The sequence below is a fragment of the Lepisosteus oculatus genome, chromosome 9, assembly GCF_040954835.1.
Source record: "Lepisosteus oculatus isolate fLepOcu1 chromosome 9, fLepOcu1.hap2, whole genome shotgun sequence".
Taxonomy (NCBI): domain Eukaryota; kingdom Metazoa; phylum Chordata; class Actinopteri; order Semionotiformes; family Lepisosteidae; genus Lepisosteus; species Lepisosteus oculatus.
This window is the reverse complement of record NC_090704.1, coordinates 1,757,446-1,785,262: the sequence shown is the minus strand read 5'-3', so window position 1 is coordinate 1,785,262 and position 27,817 is coordinate 1,757,446. Positions and strand designations below refer to the sequence as shown.

Sequence of the window (27,817 nt, the reverse complement as noted above, 5' to 3'; positions counted from 1 at the left end):
AGAAAATGTCACAGCGTCTTCGGTTTTGGTTTCTAAGCTTTTTTTTTAAAAAAAAAGAGAGAAGCCCTTCCTAACATCTTTCTGTAGAATTCTAAAAAGCTCGTTCGTGTTAATGAGTTCTGATGGATTTGTTGTACTTTTGCTAGTTTTCAAACTCCTGGATGCTGTGCGGTTCTGTGAGGTCTGTGCTCGTCTGTGCTGCTTGTGCGCTTGTTCCTGGGCTTCTCATGAACATGTGCAGAGCCTCTGCTGTTTTAACCCAGGTGTGGATCTTAGCTGAGCTACAGAAGCACTTTGTAGCACGTGAGGTGTTATTAAAAATTGTGCACTTGTTTTGAAGAAGAAGAAGTCTTCTTCAGTTTGCTGCCCAGATGCTGCATATGTGGTAAGAATGGATTTTGGTTGACTTCCCAAACAATTGGTGAACCCAAGGTACATCAAAAATTAATTTCAGCACATTGCAGCTCAGTGTTCTTCTATACATAGTGGTCTTCATTGCCTCTGTAGATCTTCGGCCTGTTCATTAGACGTGGAGTTGGAAATGGAAATCCTGGCTGAATGTTGCACCCAGCAAGTGCAGAATAGCATCTTCATAGCAAAAATGACACTGAAGACTTCATTTCCAGGAATCTTATCTGGTTAAGCAGTGTAAGAAGATGGTGTGTTTGTAACCGTATTCCAAAATGCTGTTTCCTGCGGGACTCTGTGCTGAAGCTGAAAGGCGGGTGTTTGCTCAGGATGGTGTGATGGCAGGGTGACCTCCCTGTCAGATGCACCTGTGCAGGATCAGGTGTTACAGCACCTCCAGCTGCTTCTCAGGATAGCTGTTCAGTGGGAGACTTGTGACATACCCACCATGTCCTTCATAAAACCGTTTCTGTTTCTGCAAATCCTTTTTCTTTGGCTGTAGGGATGCTTGTGAAGAATTTAGTTCACTGTGGAAAAAATATGGATGAAGGACACAATGTGGCCTTTTTTCTCCATCGGAACAGGCCCTGTGCTGGAGGTCCATCCCCCTGGAGGACAACTTCAGGCCAGAGTGCAGCCCAAACAGAACATGATCGACATTTTAATCATGGGATTGCATTGCTAAATTTGGCTAATAAAAAGCTTAACATATGCAGCTATTTAATGCTGCTTGAGCCCAAGGCATTCTGTGGGGCTGTGCACTCTTAAAGACACAGTGCTGCAGATTATTTGCAGGCTTTTTACTCTGGTTTGGGCTTTAGGTTTGTGCATTTGTGGATCGGTTGGCTATACGTGACGCACTGTCCAGTGTGTGCTGTCCAACTGGGTCAGCCAAAGCAGAGGCCACAGCTGTCGGCGCAGACTGATTGTTTTCACTCCGTCTGCCACCACTTGTGTTCTTATTAAAAAAAATATCCATGTTTATTTTTAGTAAATGACAAACGCCCAAAAAACTTCCTGAGCAATGCATCATCTGCAGTGAATGAAATGCAGTGCGGTTCTGTTATTCAGAAACTGACCTTCTGGGTAAAGGAAGCTGTTGGCGGCTCGGGTAGCTGCGAACACTCCCAAGCGAAACTGTGAAAGCTCACCCAGCAGCGCGCGAAAGAGGGTGAAACGTCTCGTTTCCCCTTGTAGAGGCTGATGCATCTCCGCGCGGTTCAGACGAGGGCATCTGATCTGCACAGCCTTGGCTTAATAGCACTCAGGCTACGCGGTTCTGTAAGTCTTGTTGAGCACATTGCTTAGTGGTGTTTCTGAAGAGAAAAGATGTGAAGTGAACTGTACTCCCCATTATGATCTGTAGGAGACTCAAGGGAAAATACTGTCAGTTGATAGCTACACAACTAGGTTCTCTTGTCCTGTAAGGTAGTAGACAATATTTCTCCCTGAGTAAAATCCTTTTGTAACCCATAAATCAGAAAAGGCATTTGCATTCTCCAGTTTAATTGTTGCATAGGTCTGAAATTTTCCATTTTTCTTTTCTCAATCACCAGCTCAAATGAGGCGTGCAGCGCTTTCAGAGCTCCCAGCAAGACACTAGGCGTAAAAATAAAAATGGATGGCAGTACATCTCACCAGTGGCACACTTGGGGACTGACATCGATGTGATGTAATTACCTGCGAGACGCATTATCCTGAGGCTGTTTCAGCAGTGCCCCTGCTGCAGGGTATCGGGGTCGGCAGTGCCAGAGAAAAACATCGGCCTCACGTGGACGTCCTTGTGACACAGAGGAGGGTCGCTCCGATCCTTTCCTTTTTAACCGCACTAGACTATAATGACCTGGGAAACGGTTTTTACACCGAGAAAGCCGATGCTATTGGACAACAGGTCTTTTTGTAGTGTGAAATGCTTTCTCTGCGGTTTAAAAGAAGCTGTCAAAAAGCCTCTGTCTTTCTGAGAGAAGCTGTTCCGTCTTTCAGTCGCAACCCCCTGCCGTGCTGTCACGAAACGTGTACCAGCAGTTTCCGAGATCGGGTTTCTCTTTTTCTGGAGAAGCCGCTCCCCGCGGCTGCTTCACCGGTTCCACAGAAGCTGCTCGTGTGGGTATCGAGTTCCCATGTCCGCGCTGCGCCCGTCGCGGCTGACCGGCAGTCGAGGTGGGTAGTGTAGCCTGGACAAGCAAACCGCAAGAGTGACGGGCTAATGGCGCCTCATTTTTTCACTGCTGTAGGGAGACTGAGGATGAAAACCCCTTCCCTTAGGGTCAGGAGTGCAGAGCTGGTGAACCAGCCTGTCTCTATGTCAGACATAAACCCTTTGTTGCCGTCCCTCTGGAAGTTTGCGCTGCACGTTAGCCACGCTAATCACGACTGATTTGGGAGACGTCTTTTAAGGCTTTAATCTTGTTTGCGTGACCTCAGCCGAGCAGCCCGCGGCTGGGAGCTCTGGAACTGTCTCGCAGGCACATGGCTCTTGCAGCACTGAAGGGGTGTTGCTCAGAGGTGCCTTTGATGGCAGCTGTGAGTGTCGCGGGATGCGGGATGACTCCGAGAGGCTTGTCCGTGAGCCCTTGAAGCCGGGCGCTGTGTAGTTAAGTGTCCTCTCCTCCAGCACGGGGCCGGAAGGTGTCTTGGTTCCTGGTGCTCCAGCTGTCTTGAGCAGCAGTGGAGTGTGATTTCAATACGCACACGATGCTTCCGGCTGCTGTGAGCACTGTCGGTCTTTCTGGTGGGCTTCCGGCGTTGCGCCGGCTCTTTTCACAAGGGGGGGTCTGTCGCACCTTTGCCTGATCTATGGGGCTCCTGCTGGCCCCCTGGGGAGCTGGGAAGTGGAGCTGCCTGGAGAGCCACTGGCATATTTGTCAAGACCAAAACCAGTTGAAGGAGCTCAACAAACGTGTAGTTCGGGGATGTGTTTTCTGTGAGTGACTGTATTGCTGGAAATAGAGGTGTAACCTGTGAACTAGGCGAAAGGAGGCACTTCTATACACAGAGGGTGGTGGGAGTGTGGAGTGATTTGCCCAGCCATGTTGTTGAGGTGGATACTCTACTGTTGGTAGGCCAGTAGTTACCAACATCCAAGCAAATTAGATGCTGTATTTATAATCCATATACTTACATAGCACTTTTCTGGATGCTCCACTCAAAGTACATTACAGGTGATGGGATGTCTGCTCTACCACCACCAGTGTGCAGCCACACTCACTATACTGGGGCATTCGGACCCACACAGACCGCAGGGTGAGCGCCCCCTACTGACCCCTTCCAGCAGCAGCCTTAGCTTTCCCGGGACGTCTCCCATCCCGGTACTGACCAGGCTCACGCCTGCTGAGCTTCAGTGGGCGGCCTGCTGTGGAAGAGTTGATATATGCTGTTTTTAATGATGTCTACCCAAGACAGCAGTTTGTTTGCCAGAAATGATCTCTATAGGTCATTAAACTTAACCTTTGATGCTTAGGGCAGATGGTAGGTGTTTGGGTATTTATTGTGCATCCTACTGGAACATTTTAATGTCATAGCCATTGTACCAGGCGAGTCATAACAAACGCCTCCGGCACACAAGGCCAGGTTCTCCTGTGCTGTGATAAAGGTCTCTGTTCGCACTGGAGGTGCGGTATACAGTTTGCCCCTGCCGAAACTGGATATTCATGTCCATCCAGAAAATCGATTAGAAAAGAGGAAACGGTATAGAAAACTTAACTACAAAAGCTTCGAGAGAGGAAGTTTCTTGGATTTTTAGCAAAAGGGCTGATGCAGAATGTACCGTCTCCAGGGGTAACTTTGACAGTACTGACGTTCGCCACGGACATTTACTTTAGTGAAATCTCACGCGTGGTTTGACTGAATTCAAGTTCTGTTTGTTCGTGTGGGGTCAGGAAGTGTAGATCATGCTGATGGACTACCTAAGGTAGGTGAATATTGTACACTACACCACCGGTGCTGGGTTCTGCTTTATTTCAGTGTGCAACACAAAACTACTGCATAGCTTTATTCTGTCCAGTTGAAGTTTGAGATCATCCTTTTAAATGGTTTTGAAGCACATTTCGACTAAAGGGCTTTGCTTTTTTTGGGGGGGAACCTGCAAAGTCCCGAACTCTGCCGTGGGGAATGTTTCTAGGCCTAGCCAGTCTGCACTGGGGTGTCCGGTCCTGGTGCCGGAGGGGAGGGGCGTCAGGTGCTCTTTAAAGCAGCCGCTGAGCTGGACCAGTGCAGCCAGTGAGCCGCTGGTCTGGCTCGTTAAGGGCAGCAGGGGCGGGACTGCACGGCGTGGGTCCCCGGCGCGCCGCCCTGGATTGTAACGCGTGCCGTCTGCCCCACAGGCTCCTGGAGACGGACAGCAAGTCCCTGCGCTCGGTCAACGGCTCCCGCAGGAACAGCGGCTCCTCGCTGGTGTCCAGCTCCTCGGCCTCCAGCAACCTGGGCCACCTGGAGGAGGACTCCTGGATCCTCTGGGGCCGCGTCGTCAACGAGTGGGAGGATGTGCGCAAGAAGAAGGAGAAGCAGCTCAAGGTGAGGCCCATGGAGGAAGAGGGGGAGGGGCAGGGAGCGGCGCAGAAACTCCCTCCGGCACCGGTCCAGGTCCGCTGCAGGCGTCCCACTCCGGCCCAGAATCGAAAGCAGGACTGCGTTTCTGGAGATCCGGTTGTGGCGCTCTTCAGAGGAGCAGTGTTAGGTCTTGGACCCTGTGGTTACAGAGGCAGCACCACTGTGAGCCGGCTGCCCTGCTGAGCTGCTTCTGTGCACACGGTCTTGCCTCGGGTCACCTCCTCCTTTCCTCTTTGCCAGCGCTTGAGCTTTTGCTTCGTGACTCGAGTCCTGTGATCCAGTCACGTCCCCGAGGCCAAGTCCTGGTGTTGTCAGATTTGTTGTCAGAAGACACAAAAGCCCCCCTCTCATCTATTTCCAGATCTCTGTGACACCCTGGCTCAGTGCTGTGCTATTTGTCGTTGCGTTTCCGATCATAGACCTTCCACCTGGCTCTGGATTTTAACAGCAGCCAAAGCCGTTTTGCCTGTATCCATGTTTACTAGATTTGTACATTTTGCTTATGGATTTGTCCGGGTGGATCACTTCATATTGTGTCCGGAGTGTCTTCTCTGTCAGCTGTGGCGTAAGCAGTGTCTCCAACAGGTACTAGACGGTGGTACGGCGTCAGAGGCCTGAGAGGAGACCTGGTTCCCCCTTGGGGAGACCGAGAGGGTCGCTGACGTTCAAGCTGATTTCATTCTCTTTGTCATCAAAAACAACCGAGGACTTTTGAATCACGACGAGACCTGTGAAATGCAAATGACGTCTTTTCTTCCTCCAGTAATCTTATATCACATCAGACCAGTAGGTCTACTGCATTTCTGACTATTAGTTATGAAAAGCGGATGCAGTTTATCTTACTAACCATAAGGAAGATTATGGCAGGAAAACATCGGTCCATTTCCAATAACTCGCAGTGAGCCGGAGCCTAGAGTGGTGGACCAGAGGTGCGAGGCAGAAAAAACGCTGCACAGGTGCCAGCCCATCGCAGGGGGCCCGCAGACGCACGCGCGCGCACACACACACACACTCATACAGGGACTGTTTAAAGATGCAAACAAAATGCCACATGGTCGCAGTGCGTTAATGTCTTGCTAGTGAATGGCTTCTGCTCCATGCGTCTCCCCAATCCCCTCCCCAGCAGGCGTTGGCCACTGTTTAAGTAATAAATCACTTCTTTATAATACCGCGGTCGCTTCATGAAAGGTGGCAGCCCCTGCAGCCGCGGAGCTGGCTAGGGTGCGTGCGTCTCGCGGTGAGCTGCTCGCGGTGAGGCTGGCCTCACTAACGCGGGCCGCGCCCCTCTCCGCGCAGGAGCTCGTCAGGAAGGGGATCCCCCACCACTTCAGGGCCATCGTCTGGCAGCTGCTGTGCAACGCGCAGAGTATGCCCATCAAGGACCAGTACTCCGAGCTGCTGAAGATGACATCGCCCTGCGAGAAGCTCATCCGCCGGGACATCGCACGGACCTACCCCGAGCACGAGTTCTTCAAGGAGAAGGACAGCCTGGGGCAGGAGGTGCTCTTCAACGTCATGAAGGTCAGGGCTCTTCCAGTTCGGGAGCACTAGAGGATTGGCCCTCAACCCTGAAGGCCAAGTTTTGGTGACTCCATTTCCTTTTCCTGTGTTTCTGTGTGGTTTTCAGCTCTTCTTTTTAATGTGAAGAGAAGTTTTAATTTTATTTTCAGGCTCTAGCCATAGGATTTGCCAGTGAAGGGTGGAGGACCATCTGTGGATTGCCACTAGGTGGCGCTGTGTACTAGTGGTAACCACACACCTTCCCAACAAGTGGTTGTGCCTCAATAATATATAGCACCACCTAGTGGAACACCAGATTTAGTCCTCCTCCCTGTATCTGCAATGAATGTAAACTGCTTATTGCCATTGAATATACTCCATCATGCCCCGTCTGTCCTCAAGAAGAACTCTTTGATTGCACCAAAGGGAAAGAAGTCTTTTTCTGCCATCCTCTATTAACTATTTTTAAGTAATGTGCTACCGAGGCTAGCCTCTGCTGTAAGGATTTTCTGTGATTCACGTAAAAAAAAGTCTTTTAAATGCGTGTCTCTACGTTACATTTTTTTGCAATTCCAGTTTTTGTGGTGGCAACTGGAATTGCCTGCCGTGAAAAACAGAAAGCCAGCTGGGCTCTCTCCCCAAGAGCCACAGCTGTAACCTGTGCAGCTCGAGCAGCCTGTGTCCCGGGCGCAGGCTGAGGAGAGACAGGGTGTGGACATGTGTGCAGCTGTTTCCCACACTCACATGCCTGTCTTTGCAGGCTTACTCCCTGGTTGACCGGGAGGTTGGCTACTGCCAAGGGAGTGCTTTCATTGTCGGACTGCTGCTCATGCAGGTGAGAAAGCGTCCTTGTGCTTCTTGTGTATTTCGTCCTTTCGAGATTTGGGAGTTTTTCTGAAGCTCGGGATTTCCCATACTTGTGCATGGTTTTGTTTTCAAAGGACAGGGTGATTAAAAGCGATCAAGTATACTAAAGAATGATCAGAAAGACACTTGCAATTCTCTCCGTTTTCCTTAGTAATCTCAAATAAACACAGAGTCCTATCTAAAGCCCCATCTATGCACAGATGTCTTATGTTTCTGCAACTGCAGTGCAGTTTACTTACAGAATTGATTGAAATTAGTGGCTAGATTAGAGCTGCTTTCTTAGGCGCTGAATTGTTTTATGAGATATCAGTGCCCAGATCCGAAACACACAGCTGGCTGTGTCTGGAGGCATGAAGCCTCCTTTGTCGTAAGGACTGGGGGGCAGGAAGAGTACTGAAGCCTGTTTGTATGCTCTCTCCACGCAGATGCCAGAAGAGGAAGCCTTCTGTGTGTTTGTGAAACTAATGCAAGACTACCGGCTGAGAGAGCTCTTCAAACCCAGCATGGCGGAGCTGGGGCTCTGCATGTACCAGTTTGAGTGCATGATTCAGGTAAGGGTGAAGACCTGCGCGCTCGAGCATCCTGGGCACAGCAGCTTGACCATTGCTCAGGGCAGATCTGCACAGGGGGGCACTCGGGCTAAACGCGGAGTTGCTTTGCTGTAAAGTGCTGTTCTGAACCACTGCCAGTCTGGATTCCCAGCTGTTGTAAAGGGGTGCCTGTGACATGAGCAGAATGCCCCCCTCACACAAACTCCCGCTATGGAGCAGTTTGATCCATTTCAGGTTTTTGCTTGTGGCATCCTCTCATACCATAGGCAAAAGCTGGTGGGGGATAGCTCAAGCTCGTGCCTTTTCTGGGTTCAGCTTCCAGACGTGAGGTGAGCTTTCGGGTGCTGTGCTTTCCGTCATCGGTATGGCACGCTCAGGCTGCGCGCGAGTCCTGTGGCCGGCGTCCCCAAGCTGCGCTCTGACTGTCCGCGTGTCTCTCCAGGAGCAGCTCCCTGAGCTGCACGTGCACTTCCAGGCCCAGAGCTTCCACACCTCCATGTACGCCTCCTCCTGGTTTCTCACCATCTTCCTCACTTCCTTCCCCCTGTCTGTGGCCACCAGGATCTTTGACGTCTTCATGTGTGAGGTGAGTCTGTGCTCCTGCCGTGCCGGGTGGCTGGAGCTCTGGTCTACAGATCCTCGAGGGGACGGGCTCATGTCTCTTGAGAGCAAGAAGGCCAGCCGCAGTGTGCAGGCTCACAGCAGCTCAAGCACATTCTGGTCCATTGACTCTCAAAAACCCATCTCTCTTTTAATCAGATTACAGACTGCAATATCACTGTTTTCGCTACATCAAAATACAAGTCACTTGTTTTTTTTTTCTGTTCTGCTGCTTGGTTTTTTTTTATTCTGCGGTTAATATCCCCTTCTCTCCGAGAGAAAGGACTGTTGTCAGTCGTTGAGCAATCAGGAAGCTGATGTTCAGCACAGGTGTCTGCCATGCCGGGCTTCAGACCTGCTGTCATCGGCTCAAAGGCAGAGGTGGCCACCTGCTGGCAGACAAAAGTAATTGACTCTGAGATGCTTCATTGCATCTAATTTTGTAAGGCACTGTTAACATTCAAGGTTCATTCCATGCTGAAAGGGAAAGAAAAGAGACACATTTCGGCTGTGGCGTAGGCTTAGGCTTTTCCTTTGCAGCCTATGCATGCTGACGCAGCTCCCTGCTTAACGGTTAACATCACTTTGCGTTCCTTTCTCGGCAGGGTTTAGAGATTGTGTTCCGTGTTGGATTAGCTATCCTGCAAATGAATCAAGCAGAACTAATGCAGCTTGACATGGAGGGAATGTTACAGGTAAGACGTCATTTCTTCTTAAACAATAAGGATTTTGTGACAAGATGCTGTAGTTTTTACTGCACACACATTTTTGAAGCCCACATTTACATCTACCGGGAGGAAACTTTCTGAAACCAAGAAATGACTTCTTCTTCCCAAGACAACCTTTTGCTGGCATTATTTCTGTTTTTGTTAGGCTGGTTACATCTCGCAGTGTTACCTCCTGAAAGGAGAGAGCCGATCCCTTTCTCACTCTCTGCCTCTCTAGAATTGGATCTGTGGCATGCTTGAATGTCAGGATTGTGGCCGGATAAAACCTTGTGTGGCAAAAACAAGCCTCTCCAATATTCTGAGCAAGGCCTGCTTTGATTTGCAGCCTCTGCTGCTCTTCCCATGAGAGGCACAGTAAGAGTTCAACTTCAGCTCATTCTGTAACGAGTCACTCCCTGACTCCCTGGCTGTGTCTGTGGCGCCCCCAGCTGGAGCTGGAGGCTCGGTGTGCGAGCAGCTGGCCTCGGCCATGTGCGGCGATGCGAGGGACTGGTCAGCGGCCTGCCGAGCTCATGTCCCGCTGTCTTGCAGTACTTCCAGAAGGTCATCCCGCACCAGCTGGACAGCGGGCCGGACAAGGTGATCCAGGCTGCGTTTCAAGTCAAATACAATGCCAAGAAAATGAAGAAGTGAGTGTCTGTCATCGCCGCCCAGAGCTTCCTCAAGAGCTCGCAGCCCTGTGAGCAAAGACGCGAAGGCCTCGCTTAACGTGCTTCAGCCCGAGCTGAAAACACAAACCCCGTTTCTCCTCTCACCTGGGTCGCAGGCTGGGGAACAAAATGACCAGCACAAGCGAGAGGAGGCCTTCCTCGATGAGTGGCTTGTTCCACACTCCCACAACCCTTTTTGTAAAGAAGTGCCCCCTGTTTAAATGCACTTCCATGTAGTTTCCACTTGTGCCCTCTGGTTCATGATGCACTGTTGATCCTGAAGGGCCAGTGCCTCTTGAATACCTGTATTTGCGCTTTTCTCTGTTCATGACCACAGACGGTCAGTTCAGTCAGCCTGTCCGGGTTGTGGAAATGAAGCCAAGTGTGAGAGACCTGCATTGCAGAGAGAGTGACTGTCTCATTGTGAGATGGGGTCTGCTCTAATTATAATGGCTTTCCTGTCGGGCTACGGTTTAGTTACCTTCGCTGTGCACTGTTGTCTTTCAGGTTAGAGAAGGAATACACTACCATAAAAACTAAGGAGATGGAAGAACAAGTTGAGATCAAGGTAAGTTTGGTGAGGGCCTCACAAGCCAACGGGCACTTGTTTTCCTGTACTGTGCTGTTAGGAGCAGCCCTGGTTCAGAAAGTGGGTGAAGATTTGCACTCCATCGAGAGAGATCCCCGGCGTGCTCTGAGGAGTGTGTGTGTGCTGCGCACAGACGGAGCCCAGGAGATGGGTTGGGGACCTAGCCTCTTTGACCTGTAGAGGAGACGCCCCAGTGTACTGGCTCGGCCTGTCGTGTTCATCCGTTTCTCTCACGTGAGCCTCTGTCTTCCAGAGACTGCGCACGGAGAACCGACTGCTGAAGCAGCGCATTGACACCCTGGAGAAAGTGAGTACTGTAAGACCAGTATGGACCAGGTATTGAATAAATAACCCGCATCTCTTATTTTACTGTAATCCTCAGACAGCAGCATGTATCCTGGTAACTAACCAAGAAAACTAGTCTTCTGTGTGTATTATTTGGGCCACTAAGACACACTGGTCTTGTTCACTAACTGGGCTTGCACAGTATACATTTATTAATGAGCAATGCACAACGTTTTTTGTGTATTTTGAGCAAAAGTTGGCTTTGCTTGTTTTTTTTGTTGTTGTTTTGCTTAATAATAAAAATCACCATGTTTTCTAAGTTTTCCAGAAACCTGGTGTAGCTGGAGCTCAGTTTTGTTTATCCCATTGAAAATGCATTCAGAAATCGTAACCAGCAGTTATGATTTTAGCAGCCTTTTTAAAAGGGCAGTGTTTTCAGAGCACTTTAACACTGGCATGGTAAGCTGGAATAATTTATGGCTGATTTCATTAAATATACTATACGACATTTGCTGATGGCCAGACTTGCACTAATGTTCTATTCCCAGTGAAGCCTGGAGTCGCGTACTGGCCTGCTCAGGCTTACGAGTACTTCAGCCCCCAGTTCTGAAGTTCTTCTGTAAAGTAGCTCATGTTTTGCTTTAAAGGGGAACTGCAGTCCCAGTTTTTCAGACCGGTTATTAAATCTTGTTCACAAAATAAATATATTGACGGTACAGAATTTTTTACAAATTTTGAATTAAGACTGTGAACTTTGTGAAAGTACTGTCTGGTCATCATTGTTGTCAAACAAAGCCCTGGTCTTGCCACAGGCGAGAGCAGGGTTCACGCAAATAGCCACTTGAAGTGGCCCTTCCTGCTCACTAGTCACTGTAATGACTATTGTATTGTGATGTACGAGCGAAAAAGTACAGGTCATGCAGCAGACATTTCACTGCAAGTAATGTATTTATCGGCAAAACCACCTTGAAATTGAGAGCAATATTTCTGTTGGATTAAAAGAGGTGAATTCACAAGCCTGCCTGTTTACAGTGTAATAGGGCAGCATCACCTCACCGGATGTTTTGTTGCCTCGTTCTGAATCGCAGAACATGGCGCTGCGTATACTGGGAAATCACGTCTGTTTTGTGATGTAAACAGGAGGTTTTACAAGTAACCGTGCACATTTTACTTTTATTGTGGTTTGAAATGCACTCATGCGCTGCTGAATCTTTCTGACCCTGAAGTATAAAAGTAGCGTTGCAGTTCCCCTTTAAATATGACCTAATCTAATTGTGGAGCTGGAGTGACTGTACGTACCAGTACATACCCCAGCGCCTCCCCCGCGTGCGTGGTCGAAAGTGCGTGCAGCGATGAGACCGCGGGTCTGGGACTCGATGGGCCTACGAAGTCTCCTCCGCTGCCGGAGGCGGAGCGGGGACCGGGCTCCTCCCTTGCATGGCGAGCACAGGGGCCGGGGGCCGACAGGGGGCGCTCCTGGGCTGGACAAGGCTTGTAGGGGCGCAGGGGGCTGGAAGGCCGAGCTTGTGACTGGAGCGCACCCAGACTGACGCACCCCAGCACGTACCCGACTGACACGGAGGCGTGGTTTCTCGTCTGACCCTGCACATCTGCACGTCTGTCCTGCGCTCTGCTTCACTCGCACTTCTGCTCCTTGCTCACTGCTGTACTTAACCCTCCTGAATCCTGAGGCTGCTGTTCCTTTTCTCCCTCCTTGATGGCCAAATTGCACGCTGCCCAGGCCCGTGAGCGGTTCAACCCAATCCGTCTTCTGTTAAGAAAATCAAGAGGAAGAAATCCGAACATGTCAAAATCAATATTGTCACTTCTCTTTTTATTGATTCTTTGGTTTTTCTCTCTTATGCTTCTGTGTGTATTTTGTTTTTACCTTTTATAGGAAAGTGCTTCCTTGGCAGATAGATTGATCCAGGTATATCTTTATGCTTTCCTTGTGCCTTTGTTAAATAGAAATGCTGCAGCTTTCTCTTTTTCAAAAGAGAGAAAGCTGGCTCTCCTTTCATGTGCATGCATTTCCATCACTCTTAGACATCATTGCTCCTGCTCTGTACTGTTAGGTATAACATTTCATCTGAATCAGGTTAGATGTGACTTAATCCTCCCTGCTTTTAAAAATGCAGAACAAATCCATTCGAAAATCAGTGAGAGCTCATTGTTGACACTTGCATGAACAATCAGGCAATCGCATGCCCTTGTAATTCTGTGTTTAAAGAAACAAAGTATTAAAAATAAAATCCCCACCATCCCCCAATTAAGCCCTACTTGTTAGACAGCATGCTTCTTTTACACATAGAGGAATGTCCAGATTCCGCCTTGCTTTGCAACTCATCGATAATCCTCACGCCATAATTATGTCACAAGGGACAAGTGACAAGGGCACAAGAGGCTGAGGAAAACTACCTCATAAAACGGGAGCTGGCCACCGTCAAACAGCAGAGCGATGAGGCCAGCGCTCAGCTGGAGCAGGCCCAGAGCACCATCAGGGAGCTCCAGCAGCAGCACAGAGGGGTAAGGAGCCCCTCACCGGGGGGAGCGTGCACAGCCGTCGCCGTTTCCTCTGTCCCTCAGACACAGGGCCCGGAGAGCCGTCCTGATCGGGGCTCTTCCTCTGCCCCTGGTCCGAGACGCGCTGCCCCGCCTAGAAGGGCAGAGCGGTTCGGTCCCCCTCCGGTGGTGATGACGACATCGGCACCGTCGCCTCCTCCGCTACTGGGGGGGTTGGTCAGCCCTGGTCCGGCGGAGCCTCGGTCTCCGTCTGACTCCGCTAAGCAGGCGGTTTCTGAAGCGACGGGGTCCTGTGGCTCCCGGGACGACGGCTGGCCAGTCGTGACCAGGGCAGAACCCGTTGACACCAGACTGATCAAAGTTCGCACGTGTTCCTGGTCTTTTCAGACTGGGGAGGGATGGGAGACTGACGGAGCCTGTCGCCCTAGGTTTCTCCAGGACCAGGTTGGGTCCCAGCGTTGAGCATTTAGAGGTCGTCTTACTGCACCTGCAGTCTGCCTCTGTTCTTTCGGTTCGGTAGTGTCGTACGCCCCAGACCACATTAGCCAAGTCTGCTGTTGCCTCCGGCGTTTCATGAGAGGCACACGTGCCACTGATAGTTCCTCTTGTTGGCTAGCTCACGTCCGCCTGGTCTCCTACTGCTTTACAGTTTTTAGACACTAAGATGCATCGCGTGCTGGGTCGTTCCCCAGCACTTCGGGCAGGACGTTGTCACTGTTATTTCACCAGTGTGTGTTGTTCTGCTGGCGAAGGGCTGTCTTGGTGAAGTTGGTTTGAAAAGCAATAGTTTACATTCTCGCTGTTGACAGTTGTACTGACGGAGGTTGTTTGTCCAAACTCTGGTGTCGCTGTTCTGTGAATTCCATTGCTTTTCGATGCCACAGGCATATAAAAGGAAATGGTAACCACATACATTTATGGATAATTAACGCTGCATTAAGCAGGAGGCACACGATTTATTGAAACAAGGCAATGAAGAAATATGTGAGAGAGAATGAATATTGCCTTAGTAACCTGCTTTGTAGGCATCCTCTCCAGTCATCATCACCTGTGTCTGTGTCTGTAGACACACTTAACTGTGTCTTTCTGCACATCTCATCCACATCTGTCATTGCGGTCGCCTCTAGATAAGACTCAGCCCAGGTAGAAACGATTGACTACTGACTTTCCAGTAGCTCCATTGATCTGTGTCTTCTATCTGTGTGTCTTTTGTCGTTTGTTGCTGGGTTTTTTTTTTTTTGCATGAGTGAGCTTGAATGCGCTGCTTGTGTCTGCTGCGGTTCCTGTGGACTTGTCGGATTTGTCCTCACGTTTAGGGGGGAGGGGTGTTTTGTCGACTTTCAGAGACGCTTATAGGTGAAAAGACGGGTAGGAGACAGGCTACCAATTTCTCGTCAAAGGCGGATTTCCACATGGGCTGGGCAGTGCAAGCGTTTCCTCCGTTCGCAAACGGGCACCCAGCAGCACCATCAGTACCAGTCTGAGGGAAGACCTGCTTGTTTGATTTCCAGAGTTAGAAGATCATAAGCATCCGTCAAGGTATCTCACTGAATACTCGCCTTAGTCTCGCTAACAGAAACCATCAAAGTATTCCACGTGGATAACATGCATGTTTCTGTCCTTAAAGACTTTAGCCAGAGCTCATGCCTAATAAGTGAGAAACGTGTTTTCGAAACGTCTGCTTATCCAGCGTTTCCCCGACGCAGTTAGATGGCCCGCTGAGCACAGCCTGTGCTATTTAAACTGAACAGGAACCTGTCAGGGTAAAAAAAGAACAGCACTCTAAACGGAGTCCTAAAACCACCACTTACACAGTCAGAGCAGGAAGCCAGGAGGACCCGAGGGTGTGGAGTTGGCACGACTGCAGGCCCTGCTCCCTGCCGGGACAGTGCGACGCCAGCGTTTCCAGACGCCAGGCCCTGCGCTCTGCCACCGCTGCGTGTCTGTGTGGAGTCTGCGCGCTGCCCGGCTTTCAGAGGACCATGAAGGTCAGCCGCGGGAGTAACTCTGCTTGCACGCGTCACCTCTGAATATCACAGCGTGTCGGGGTGACGCTGCCGGTTTCAGGGGAGAAGGCTCCTGGGGAAACGTGTAGCAGGTAGTGACGGTGCAGCTAACAGAAATAAAGACCTGGGCCGGCCTCCAGTTCTCCGTGCGGAGTTTGTCTCCTGTTTCACAGCTGTGTCGCAGGCTAGAACATTAGGAACTCCTGGTAGACAGCGTGTGGCTGTCCTGAGGAGCACGTGACGGACCGCTTTCTTCCTCCTCATCCTCCTCACGGGCTCACGGGCGCGGGGAGGGGATGGGACTGGGCTTCGTACACGTTGTCCCTCCTGCTGTTCCCAGAGGCCCAGCCCGTTGTCCGCTGGGAAGGCCGAGCGTCTTCGACCAGTGAGTGTACACGCGTGACCCCAAGACCCCAAGTTTTTGTGGGCGCCTACTGCTGCCCTCTTGAATCTCCTCTCTCTCCTGCCCCCTGTGATGTTGAATTCTGAATAGAGATCTCCGTTTACAAGAGTGACTCCTGTTCACGGAGCTGACAGGTCCGGCTGGTTTCTGTTTGCAGTTGGCTTTGCAGTGCGGTTTTTCATTTCAGTATGCAGACATCTTGCAGGACGTAGTGTTGGCTTTGTGTGGTTCAGTGTTTTACGTGGCGTTTCCCTCAGTAACCTTTTTAAAGGAATCGTAGAAGTACAGGAAGCAGATTTTCTCCATTTTTTTCTAGTGTTCTAGTAAGAAACTGAAACATGCTTTGATGCGACAGTTTCATTGGCGAGCTTGTCCTATATCCCACGTAATTCCAGACAAAATATTAAAAGCTGTTTTCTTTGTTTTAAAGTATCCATCATCATTCATGAAACATGTTTTCATACATTATCATCTCTTCATAAATTGTGCTCAGTCAGACTGTCTTTTGATAAGAAACTTAAGAGTATGTGTGAGAGAAAACAAATTGTCATCATTTATATATGAAATATATTTATGCTTGTGTAAAACAGACCAATTTTACATTTCATTGTCGGGGCATCTGTTTTTTAAACCATTGTTCTTAAACGTCGGTCTGCTGGTGAATTGGCTGGGCAGCTTGTTCCAGACTCCCACAACACTCACTTGGGGTAAAGCAGTGCTTCCTGGTCTCTCCCTGTCAGTCTGGATAGTTGACGCACTCTTCCATGTCGGCGTATTGAATTAGGTTTCTCCAGTCCCTGTATCAGAAACGTCATTCTCCTGACCAGTAAAGGAAAGGCAGGTTTTGTACGAGTGAAAGAGGTCCGTCAGCTCCCTGCTGCTGCTACTGCAGAGCAGAAACAAAACAGTTTTTTTTTTCTTCTTAAACAAATATCTGGATTCTCCTTTGAGTTGAGAACGGTTTTAGATTTCAGTTAACTTCCTCTGCACGGCAGTGCAATTTGAACTTTTGAGCTGGAAAGATCCCTACTGAACTCTCTCTCCGTCCCTTCATATCAGCAAGGTGGCGTCGAAGAGGAACGCCCTGACAGGGAGCAATCCGTGTTTTTTTTTTACCCTGAGCTCTCCGGCTGTGTGTTGAGGAAAATCTCAAAACCTCCTTCACTCCGTGAAGTGTGCAGTTACCCGTGAGAGGCTGCCGGAATGGGGAGCTCGACTCGCGCGACCCTGGCCCGGTCTGGCCCGGTCTGGCCCGGTCTGGCCCGGTCTGGCCCGGTCTGGCCCGGTCTGGCCCGGTCTGGCCCGGTCCTCAGGCAGCTTACTCTTCCCCCAGGCCAAAGCCCACCCCCGCTACTCGGAGGAGTACGTGCTGCAGCTGGAGCGGGAGCTGGTCCAGGCCCGCCTGCGCGAGGCCGAGTCCCAGTGCGCCCTGAAGGACATGCAGGACAAGGTCCTGGACATGGAGAAGGTGAGGCTGCCCGCTAGGCCGCGCTCTCCTGTGCTCGCCAGCTCGGTTAACCCTCCCTCTTTCAGGGTGTACTCGTACGGGAAAGAGCAGGAGAACTGCTGGCGTCTTCCTTGCTGCTCGTCTTTAGGGACGTCCGTTTGCCTCCTTAAAATATAAAGACGCTGCCCCCCCTTTATGAACCCGCACCGGGTCCGGTGGTTGTAATCCTTTTCACTCTGCCGTGCAGTTCTGCGAGTCACTGCTCATCTCTGCAAACTGCCCCGAAGAGAGAACCACAGCAGCTCGTGTGGTTTTTTAGTGTATCGTGTTGGACATCAAGCCCAGGCGTCTGTGGCCATGTCTTCAGCGTGTCTTTCCTGTGCCAGTGGCACCTCACTGGGACAGGGCGATACCAGTGCTCACGTCAGGAGCAGCATGCCCTTTTCCTCTGGCCCTGTAAGAGCCGGCACGGTAACGAGCACTGGCTGACATCCCTGCCGCCGCGCGGCGGGCCGGGCTTGCGCCGCGGGCGGGGGCCGGGGGCCGGGGTCACTGTCCCCTGACGGCCGCTTCGTGTCTGCTGCCTGCCGCAGAGAAACAACTCCCTCCCGGACGAGAGCAACGTGGTGCAGCTCCAGGAGGAGCTGATCGCGGTGAAGCTGAGGGAGGCCGAGGCGCTGACGGGCCTGAAGGAGCTGGGGCAGCAGGTGAAGGACCTGGAGGAGCACTGGCAGGTGAGCGGCCTCCGCGCGACCGGCAGCCCCTCCTGTCCCTCCGGGCTGCTCCAGCTGCGACTCCAGGGGCGCCTTTCCGGCAGAAAACTGGGCTGGAGGAGAGAGAGAGAGACAGGGGGAGAAACACGGGGGGAGAGAGGGAGGAGGAAGGAGCAGCCTACCAACGCGCTGCAACACCAGCGGGGTGTTTACAGTATGAAGGTTTGTCACGCTTTGGTTAGACAGGCTTTGAGATGGAGGGCGTTGTCTGATGCTAAATCATGGACAACAGCTGCAGACATTAGTCGCTAGCAAAGCCGGTTAAATTCTGAAAACAGGTTGTTCAGAATTTCTCCCGGGTGATAAAGAAAGAAAAGGTCTCTCACATTCGGGTGTCCTTGTCTTCGAAGTCCCCCAGGCAGAGCAGACAAGAAGCTTCCCCCAGCAGAGTGACAGGTTCCAGAGGAAACGCAGGGGGATCGTTATAATGATGCCCACAAATAAGCCATCTGCCTCCTGTGATGGCCCACCCACGGGCACGCTCAGTGGAAAATACCAGCTGCTGGCGATGTTCGAGCTTGCTGATGCGACGCATAAGCCCGTGTGAGCTTCTTCACTTTGCCAGGTTGTTCAGGTGCAGGGTCATATAATTCCCAGCACTGCGCTGCCCTCGACAGTGGAGTCGTCTCCCTCTCTCTCTCCTCGCGCGTGCGGCCCAGCAGTCCTGCTGTGGAGGGAGGCCGTGGCCTCAGGCTGGAGCTGCTGGGTTCTGGTTCCCCACGAGATGTTTATTAAAATGTGTCGGAGGCGCGTGGGGGAGGACTGAAGGGTCAGAGGGCGGCTCCGGCCCCCGCGCGCGGCTCGCGGCGGGGCGGCTGTCGCTGAAGGCGGGCGGCCTGTGTTGCAGAGGCACCTGGCGCGGACGGCGGGCCGGTGGCGGGACAGCCCCAGGAAGAACGCCCTGAACGAGCTGCAGGAGGAGCTCATGAGCGCGCGCCTGCGAGAGGCCGAGTCCCAGGCGGAGCTGAAGGAGACGAGGCAGAGGATGATGGAGCTGGAGACGCAGGTGGGCGAGGGGCGTGCGGCTCTCCCGGCCGGCAGCAGCTGCTGGGACGGGTTCATTTTCCCCGAGCAGTCAGCTTGTGATGGAGCGTCAGACGCTCAAATGCAGACTTAGCCATGCCTTCTTGGAATCAAAGCCAATTAGTGCCCTATGTACAGATCTTAACGGCGTTAAAGTAATGCTGACCCACTCTCGCATGATTTCAGATTGTTTTATGTAATTTTTTTCACCTGTGTCTAGTGCACCACAGTGCGTGTTGTCTTTTAAATTGTTTTGCATGCTGCTAAAGATCTCGTTTTCAAAAGTAATCCGCTGACTTCTCTGCCGGAGATAGCAGTTTGCTTTCTTGAGGTGGGGTTGTAATACTAGAGACCAGGCAGCAGAGGGCAGTGGAGCTCTGTTGTGGAATGGGTGATGTAGAGTTCAGGCTCCTGATTGATCATCTGCTAATGAAAGTTCATGGGTTTAGACATTTCTAAGATTCGCTTTACTTTCACTTTTTAATTAGCTGTAGAAGCAAACAAGCATTGAATGAGGGATAGTTATATAGACAAAGGTCTTCAACTATAAAACGTGTTATTTTATGATATAGCACGTAGATAGATTAGGTACACAGAAGTCTTTTTATTCCTGAAACAGACATTTCAAAGAGATGAGAACGCCGAGCGGTCTTTCAGAATGCTTAGTTTGCGTATGATGTGTTTGGTTAGAAAGGCCTTGAAATCTTCCCACTTGCTTTTTGTGACGATATTCTGGGGAGCCCAGTAGAGGAGAGTTTGGGGCGCCAGGTTCGAATCACTGCTGCACTATCTTGAGCAAGGAGCTATTCCCCGATTTGCTCCAGTTCTACATTTGGGGACCAGGCAGCTGCTGTGGGACTCCCCCTGTAGGGGACTGGAGTCCCACCAGGGGGAGTCCCACACTCTCAGCTCGCCATGGAAACCAGGAGGAGCCCCAGAGCTCGAGCGTGGACCCCAAGGTTCGTGCAGTTGAGCAGGCACTGCTGATGGCTTGCAGAGGAGATGGCAGACTCGGAGCCGGACTGGTGAAACGTGCAGATTTTATCCTTGACGGACTGGAAGGCTGGCCAGGCTCTGGCAGTGTGACGCTGTGGGTCCCCACGCAGAAAAAAGAGAGCTCAGCGGCTGTGTTCCACTGCTCTGTGGCAAACGCCCACGAGCCACGCCAGTCACCCCTGACCAGGCCAGCAAGGGTGTGTGAAGTGTTTGTGTGAGGTATGACAGTGAACTCCCTTCTTATCTCTTCCTTTTTGCGGAGTCTTGTTTCTTTGCATCTGCAGAATCAGATCAGCAGCAACCATCTGCGCCGAGCGGAGCAGGAGCTGAGGAGCGTGAGGGAGAGAGTGCAGCTCCTGGGCACCCAGAACAAGGGCCTCCTGGCGCAGCTCCAGGAGCTCAGGAGGAAGCAGGCCGAGACCGAGTGCAAAGTAAGCCCCACCACGTGCCGCGCGCCGCGCCACGCTCCGCGCCGTGCTCCGGGCTTCTCAACAGGCTTCACACCGCGCCAGTAGGGCGCCTGTAGCCCCGCTGAAGGACCAGCTCCAGCCCTGGCTTCAGCACAAATCGGTTCACGCTGCTTTAACAAACTGATTCTTCACATGAATTCATCCGTCTTCCTCACAGCCTTCTAAAGAGGGCTTAAAGGACTCCTAGACCGATAATTTATCTTTTACTACTTTGTCAATGTGGACTAATAGTCAGGGTACTTGCAGTGGTAGCAGGAGAGTAGCGCTGAGCGTTAACGTCTGGGATGGACTGCAGTCCCAACTTGGTGGCCACGGGCTTCCAGGATGGGCCTGGGGTCACCAGTGCCCCTCTTTCCGGTGATGGGAGGATGGAGAGTTCACTCTGGGGAGCCCCCCCCCTCTGCCTTCAGCCTAGAGCCAGCGCTCATCTGAGCGTCGGCGGCTGCTGAGCGTGGTTCCAGAGTGACAGGAGCAAGGCCCTACACAGGCGCAGTGGGGCTTGAAGTGAACAGGTGAAAACAAGCTGATCGCATGTGAGTTGTAGGCAACCACATCTCCCCCGAGTACTTTCAGTGAGCTCAGGTTGATTCCCTGTAGGGCGTTGGTGCATTGTATTTAAACACCTTGTCCCTGACCACCCAGTCTGTTGTGTTTTTCATCACTCTCCTGACTGCTGTTTAGGATACGCATTTCCTTTTCAACAGCGCTTTCCCCAGAATGCTCCTCAAACTCTGGTCGGCCTTAGAAAGAGCGCTGTTGTGTGTAAGGAACTGCTGCACAAAAACGCAGGAAACCTTACAGCACTGCTCTCCTTTTATAAAGCACCAAAACACAGCTCCTATTATTTCCAGTGGCCTTGGCTCATCTTTGAAATATTGGAACATTCCTGAGAACGCGCTTCCTATTTGTCAGTCCTGGTACCAGCCTGTCCGAATCCACAGACCAGCCTCTTGGAAGAAGGCGCAGGCAGTGCAGGCTGTGGAGTGAGCGTGGTGCTTGATGTAACACCCAGATAACCCCTTGCACAGACACTTCACTTCAAGCAAAGTAATCTGAGCACTAAAAACAGGCCTCTACTGAATGTGCTTGACTGCCGAGAGGTTAGGATGATTTGTATTTTGTCATTGCAAAAGCTGCGAGTTTCCCAAACAGGGCCATATCAGTAGATCATTCCCCTAATACCCAAAAGCCCAGTCTTAACAGGAACCAGGCTCTTCTGCTTTCTGCTGTGGTGAGAGTTTTGCCATTGACGTTTGAGGAGATAACAACTGCTCGGTAATGGTCTCAGTAGATGTTGTCTAACTGTCCTCAGCAAAACCCAGGCCAGCTCGAGGTCCTCCATCTCTTGAGGGGATGAGGCAATATCTGCACTGCTGGTTGAGCAACGAGGTGTCTTTTTGTAAGGTAAACATGTCACCTCCACCTCTGTGTTAGCAGAGGCCTTCTGTTTCCCCTGTGTATCCAAAAGTCCAGAACAGTGTCAGTGACCATTAATGACCCCGTGCAGGAAAGCCTGCTGTTGGTTAATTAACAAATATTTAATTGCACAGGAAATCCTGAGATCATTTCCCAGATCAGGTGATCCAATCCCAGCTGCCCTAAACTCCCGAGATCTGTCAAGGTTAGTTCATTCTACAGGACCTGATGCTGATGGCTGCTCTGGTGCAGTATATAGGAAGAGCTTCAGGGAATGCGTCAGATAGGCAGCGGAATGAACACCGTCGGGGCCGTCTGACCGAGCAGCAGGGGTTTGGCAGCTCTCGGTGCAGAACAGACAGACGGATCACCTCTGCTGTCGGCAGCAGTCGGAGGATGATCGACGTGCAGCTGAGGGCAGATTCTGGTCGGAGAGTGAAGGAGACTTTCTGTAGAGGAGGGGCAGGCCGGGGGTGCAGGAACTCCCCCGGGGGGGTTCTGTGAATCCCCCCAGGCCAGAGCCCTCCTGGGGGGACAAGCTGCCAAGACAGCTGTACGGGGCTGAAGGGCCGACTCTGTTCTGTGTTTTGTTCGTGTCATTTACAAGCCTTGCTCCTGCCCTGGCTGGTGAGCTCGGTGGGTTCTCTAAGTCCCCCAGCTCACGCTCATGGGCCGTCTGAGGCTGTGTGAGAACTCCATCGTGTCCTGCCTTGCGGGTTGGGAGGTTAGAGCACAGCTAGCTTGCACAATCCCGAGTGTTCCTGGATTTTCCCATTCAGTGAATAGCGTTCGGCGAGTGAAACAGCAGCTAATAAGACAGAAGACCTCGATCCTGTTGAAGTCGTCAGGCCTGCCTCTATTCAGAAACAGTTCTTTGCGTTTCAATATTCATGCCATCTGGACTAGCAGTGAGCTGAATCAACTTTTTCTTTAACCAAAATTAGTTTCAGCTAGTTTTAGAAGTTCTTCTGATGCTTTTGTTTTAAAACAAAAAAAAATTTAAGTGTTTTGGTCATGCAGATGTTGCATACTTCTGATCACTTGATGGTCCTTAGCAAGGAATCGTTGTTTTCCTTTAGCCTGGTGTTTCAGTGCTATCCTACACTAATTCGCTTGTGAATTTTAATGGAAGTTTGAAAATTGTCTGTTGAAGTGTTGCTTTATGTTGCTTGATCATTATCACAAGCTGAAGCATTTCAACACCATTTGTTTAGTGTTTACCCCATTCTGTTTTTTTCATGTACTTTTTTATGAGCTGGAATACGTAGAAAATGGGAAGAAATGTTCCCATGGAGCTTGTGAGCCAAGTTATTTTGGATTTAAGCCTTTTATCCTTTTAGGTTGTTTTCTGAGACTTTTGATTCAAGATGTTTCCAGTGACGAAGTCCTGTAGCTGTGATTTGAATAAAATGAACGTGATCCGTATTGATACGTGTGATATGTATTTTTGATTGATGAGAGGAATATTATTCCCGATGTTAGAACTGGCTCATTTGAAGTTGACAGTACACACTTTCAGCTGTTCTACTGCTTGATGACTCCATAGCCTCCTGGATTTGCATTTAAAGGGTCCATGAAAATGGGTGATTGTGCTTGACTTAGTCTTTGTTAAGCTTGTTAGTGATGGATGCTTACAGAACCCTTGGGAATTGTCTTTATCACACGTCGATCACTGGGGTCAAGACCCGCGTCTCTGGGCTCAGGCCACGCCAGCAGAAAACTGCAGTGCTGGTTGTTTTTCTTTTTGGTTGCTTGCTGGTTGCTTTTTTTGTCCCGTCTATAAAGTTTCTGTGTTACGTCCACGAGGCCGAGCTGAACCCTCTTCTCGGATTCAGGTCGCAGCTGTAGGAGCAGCGTTGTGATTTACTCCAGGAGCGATCGGGGACTTTTCCAAATGGCAGTTTAAATATTCAGAATGGAAGTAATCCAGAGAGCCGAAGAAGAAGTCTGTGTACCGGGGGAGACGAGAGGCTGCAGAGCACGAGCTTGTGTTACTGTTACTCTGCTCCTATTTCATTTAGGTTGGGAATCGCCATCTCTAACTCGCGCACGTGCGCTTGAACCTGCTTGTTCACTCGCGCCAATGACTAAACTGGAACTTTGTTCCGTCTCGTGCTGGGAACATCTATACCAGGGCAGGGCTGCGGCGCCCAGTTGGCCGGGCCGGACCGGGCTCTGGGTTCAAGCGCCGGGCTTTCCCAGCTCACGGCCCGTTTCTGCTTCCAGAATAAAGAGGAGGTGATGGCCGTGCGGCTGCGCGAGGCAGACAACATCGCCGCCATGGCGGAGCTGCAGCAGCAGATCGCCGAGCTGGAGATCCAGGTAGGGGCGCGGTCGTGTGCACTCGCTCGCTCGCTCTGCCCCGCGCCGCGCCGCGTCTTGCAGGGCCCGTGCCCGGGGGGGGGGTGATGTGTGGGTTGGGAATGGATGAGCTTGGAAGCGACATTCGTGCGTGTGGGTGTGTTCGTTCTGTCTGTTCTGTGTCCCCCCGTGGGCAGTGAGGAGATCAGCACCTCTTCGACATCTGAGAAGCACTCTGCAGCTGACCCTTCAACCCCCTCTCTAGTGACTTTTTGTCTACACAGCACTACGACCATAAATATCCGTTTTCCGTGCTGCTTAACCCACGGTACGGACTCTTTTTTCGGTTTGAAGAGCTCAAGTCAGTAAGCGTTTGGCTGCAGGAGATGTGCTTGCTGCTGCTGTGCGTTTCCCTTGGTGGTTGCAGAGCAGAAAAAAAAAGTGAAGTTGTAAAGCAAAACAAACCCGCGCGCTCTTATCTCGCAGCTGCACTTCCTGGTGACCACAGGAGGGAGTTGCTGGCCCAGCACTGCTGGGAGGCCCTGATAAGACCCCAGGGCGCCGAGCGCAGCAGGTGTCAGGAGTTACAGGCTCTGCAGCTCGAGCCCTGTCTGAGGTTAGCGGGGCACAGCCCCTGGAATCTGTGCAGCGTGAGATAGCAAGAGCAGCTCACCTTTATCTCTCCTTCGCAAGAACTCAGAACGCTCGCTGGAGGCCGCGCGACTCCTCTTCTACAAAAAAAAAACCTCACCCCACTTGCGAAAGACCGAGCCCCCACAGCGGCTCGGAGCCTTTTCCCGGCTGCGTGGTAGATCTGAAATCTGCGGGCGGGACTCTCCTGTCACGCCCTGCAGAAAGAGTTTCTGTGTCCGGCAGTGCAGAATGGTCCGTGTCCCCTGTGTGAAGACTTGGATATCGTGGATCTGGACAGGATGTGCATGGCCTTACTGGGACAGTGCCGCCTTTTGTGCTTAAATCTATGGATACGTGGTGTATCCAGGCCAGCGTTTGTGCTTAATCATTTCTTCATCACGCCTTGGTGCAGAAACCTTGCAACATGCTGTTCATTTCTCACTGTGGCCATACCCGTTTCTGAGCCACATGCTGCAGAACACCAGCCAGCACGTTACTCTCCTGTGTGTCCTTCACTTGGCATGTGCTGATCTGTCCACTGTGACCCGCCTTCCTCTGGTGCGCTCGGGCAAGTCAAGAGAAAAGTACGGATCGCTGTTTCTTGATCGCTGGCAGAAGAATCGAGTTCTAATTCAGCTCTTCTTCGACGCTGACTTAAAGCTGTCGGGGACTAGGATGCGATCCGCTGCCTGACCCTGTCTCCTGCCTGAATGGAAAACAAAAGGTTACATTACCATGGTGATTTACAAAATAGCGTTATTTGACTGAAATGATTTTGAATACCAGTAAAAAAGCCCTGATGTCATTTCTGCATGATGACATTTTGCTGCCCATGTTGCACCACGGCCACATGTCTGAGGGTGGGGGCAGAATCGCAGTCGTGGCACTGATCCCATGATAAGTGCATAGGAACTGCTGCAATGTAAAAATAAAGGTTCCTGCTTTGAGTGCAGGCAGAGTGAAGCATAACTGATTTTGTGATTAACCTCCCTCTTCGAGTCATTAGCCTTCCGTATCTATGTGACTTGTCTTATCTGTTTTCTGTGCGTTTTCTTACAAAGTCGAAAGACCTGGTTAGAAATCTTGTGAGTTCATTATGCGGAAGCCAAAGTCTAATTTTAGTTCTGCCGTGTTTCTCCTATCGCAGTAAGCTGACTTACTTTTCTCGGCAGCTTTATTTTTTTTTGCAAGACAGTTTTAATCTGATGGAGTTGGGGTGGTGCTCATTATCGTTGCTGCACCATAGCTCTTTGGTCCTGGGTTCGATTCTGGAAGGAACCGCCTCCTGTGTGGAGTTGGCATACTTTCCCTGTGTTCTCAGCGGTCTTCTCTGTGTTCCACGTTCCTCCCGCAGTCCAGATACACACTATCCAGACTGTCATCTCTAGAGTGCCCCCTATCTGTGTGTGACTGTAATGCGTCCTGTGCCTGCTAGGTTATTATCCCTATAATGGATGGATTTTAATCTGAAATTAAAGTGCCCGTTCAGGAAGTTTAATCAATGCCTGAAAGCCTGATAGTTTGTTTTGATTGAATTAGAACATCCAGCGTGCAGTTAAATAATGGACATTTTTCTCATGTGTCCAGATCAGTAATATCTTCGCTATTTAAACCTTGCCAGACCTTCACCTACCTTTCATGGTATGCAGTTAATCACAGCTCAAAATAAAATGTTTATCAGCCTGAAAGTGCATTCAGCTGGATTGTTTTTTTGACCTAGGATGCGTGTTGCTGCCGTGTATGTGAAACGCCCATTCAGGTCACATCATTTTGTTCATCTTTAAATATAAGATGTTTAATTCAAGTATCAGAACTAAACTCTTAAGTAAAACATCTTCCGTTTCAGATGTCCAAGTATGGTTTATGGTGAAGTATTTGCTGCTGTGGTATGTTCTTGTTTATTCGCCCAAATGTGTTTATTTGTGGCTCACGGTCCATTCCCAGTCTGCCTGCTGGAGAGCTTAATTCCGTGGTTGTGGAGACGTGGCCTCCACTCTGTGCCACCGAGCCACACTAGTCCGTTCAGAAACGTTCAGACTTTTTTTCCCACTTCGTCAAGAGTTGAAAAACTCATTGCTTCCACCGTTCGTGTGTTAGACTTGATTCTCGCTGAGGCCGACGGTTTACAGTAAAATACAAGGATCCTGGGTGTAATCTTGAAAGAGGCAAAGAAATGAAAGTCTTGATTTGAAGGAAATGAAGCATTTCAAAGGAAGCTGGCGAGGCTCACGCCCAGGGCTGTTTTTTTCCACTTCTACCCAAGGGGTGGGTGAAGATCAAGGGTGATGCAGCAACACGCCACCATCACACCATGCGTCTCGAGAACTTTGTGCAGCATAGAGGGGAGAAAAAAAGTGCGAGACGTTAGATGTCTAGTTTTAAAATTGTACACATACGTGTACACCCACGGTACTACTCATTTAAATATTTAACAGAAATGACAGATTTAAATCACTGAAGGATGCTGCAGGTCATATTCAGGTCATGTGCGAGACAAAGGCTTAGAGACAAGAAACTGTTGATCAGAAAGGTGGGGATGTAAAGGGGCAGTTTCCACTGTGTGCCAGCTTGTGCACTGTGTGTAGAGTAGAGCTGATCGACGGGAGAGAGATCACGCAGTTCAGGTCTTTTTTTCGTGCGGTTGAAATGTCTGCGCCTCCAGATTCGTTGATTTTGTGTTCAGCAAGCGTATTTTGGGAGTGCACTAACAGTGAGCAGTGCAGAGATCTTCGACATCTGAAACTGACCCTTTTTGCCTACATACGGTCTATAAATACCTGCGTTCTGTGCTTTTTGACCCATTGATACTGACTTTGTTTTCCAGTGGTTGCTGTGCGTACGTGCACCTTGAAGGTGTCATGAGCAAATCTTGACCTCTGTGATTCAAAGTCTCAGCCCTTTGTCAGATATTCCAGGATGTCTTTTTAAAAAGAACCCGCTGTACTGTGTCAGAGCTGCCCACAGCTGTACGGACTGAGGTTTTGTAACTCGGTCTCGCAGCAGCACCTAGGTGTCTCGGTGTTATTTTTTTCCTTCCTTCCTCGATTCGCGGTATGCAGGCTGCACCAAAGCTGCATTAGGAAAGGTTAGGGGCCTCTTG

General features: G+C 50.6%; 1 protein-coding gene across 6 annotated transcripts in view; it reads left to right on the top strand.

Moving 5' to 3' along the window:
* The window catches only part of evi5a (ecotropic viral integration site 5a), a 67,828-nt gene that overhangs the window by 23,374 nt on the left and 16,637 nt on the right, over nt 1–27,817 (top strand). For 4 of the 6 annotated variants that reach the window (XR_011190365.1, XM_069193896.1, XM_069193897.1 and 1 more), the window contains 16 exons: nt 4,731–4,920; nt 6,253–6,477; nt 7,217–7,291; nt 7,749–7,874; nt 8,317–8,460; nt 9,080–9,169; nt 9,734–9,831; nt 10,360–10,420; nt 10,695–10,748; nt 12,624–12,656; nt 13,106–13,252; nt 16,992–17,126; nt 17,699–17,839; nt 18,726–18,884; nt 20,182–20,328; nt 24,010–24,105. Coding sequence is in view for 5 of the 6 variants with exons in the window: in XM_069193896.1 (XP_069049997.1) it covers nt 4,731–4,920; nt 6,253–6,477; nt 7,217–7,291; nt 7,749–7,874; nt 8,317–8,460; nt 9,080–9,169; nt 9,734–9,831; nt 10,360–10,420; nt 10,695–10,748; nt 12,624–12,656; nt 13,106–13,252; nt 16,992–17,126; nt 17,699–17,839; nt 18,726–18,884; nt 20,182–20,328; nt 24,010–24,105 (1,921 nt within the window). In the remaining variant the exon portion in view is untranslated. The remainder of the gene's footprint in view (nt 1–4,730; nt 4,921–6,252; nt 6,478–7,216; nt 7,292–7,748; nt 7,875–8,316; nt 8,461–9,079; nt 9,170–9,733; nt 9,832–10,359; nt 10,421–10,694; nt 10,749–12,623; nt 12,657–13,105; nt 13,253–16,991; nt 17,127–17,698; nt 17,840–18,725; nt 18,885–20,181; nt 20,329–24,009; nt 24,106–27,817) is intronic. The other 2 variants (XM_069193898.1, XM_069193901.1) reach the window with 2 other exon arrangements.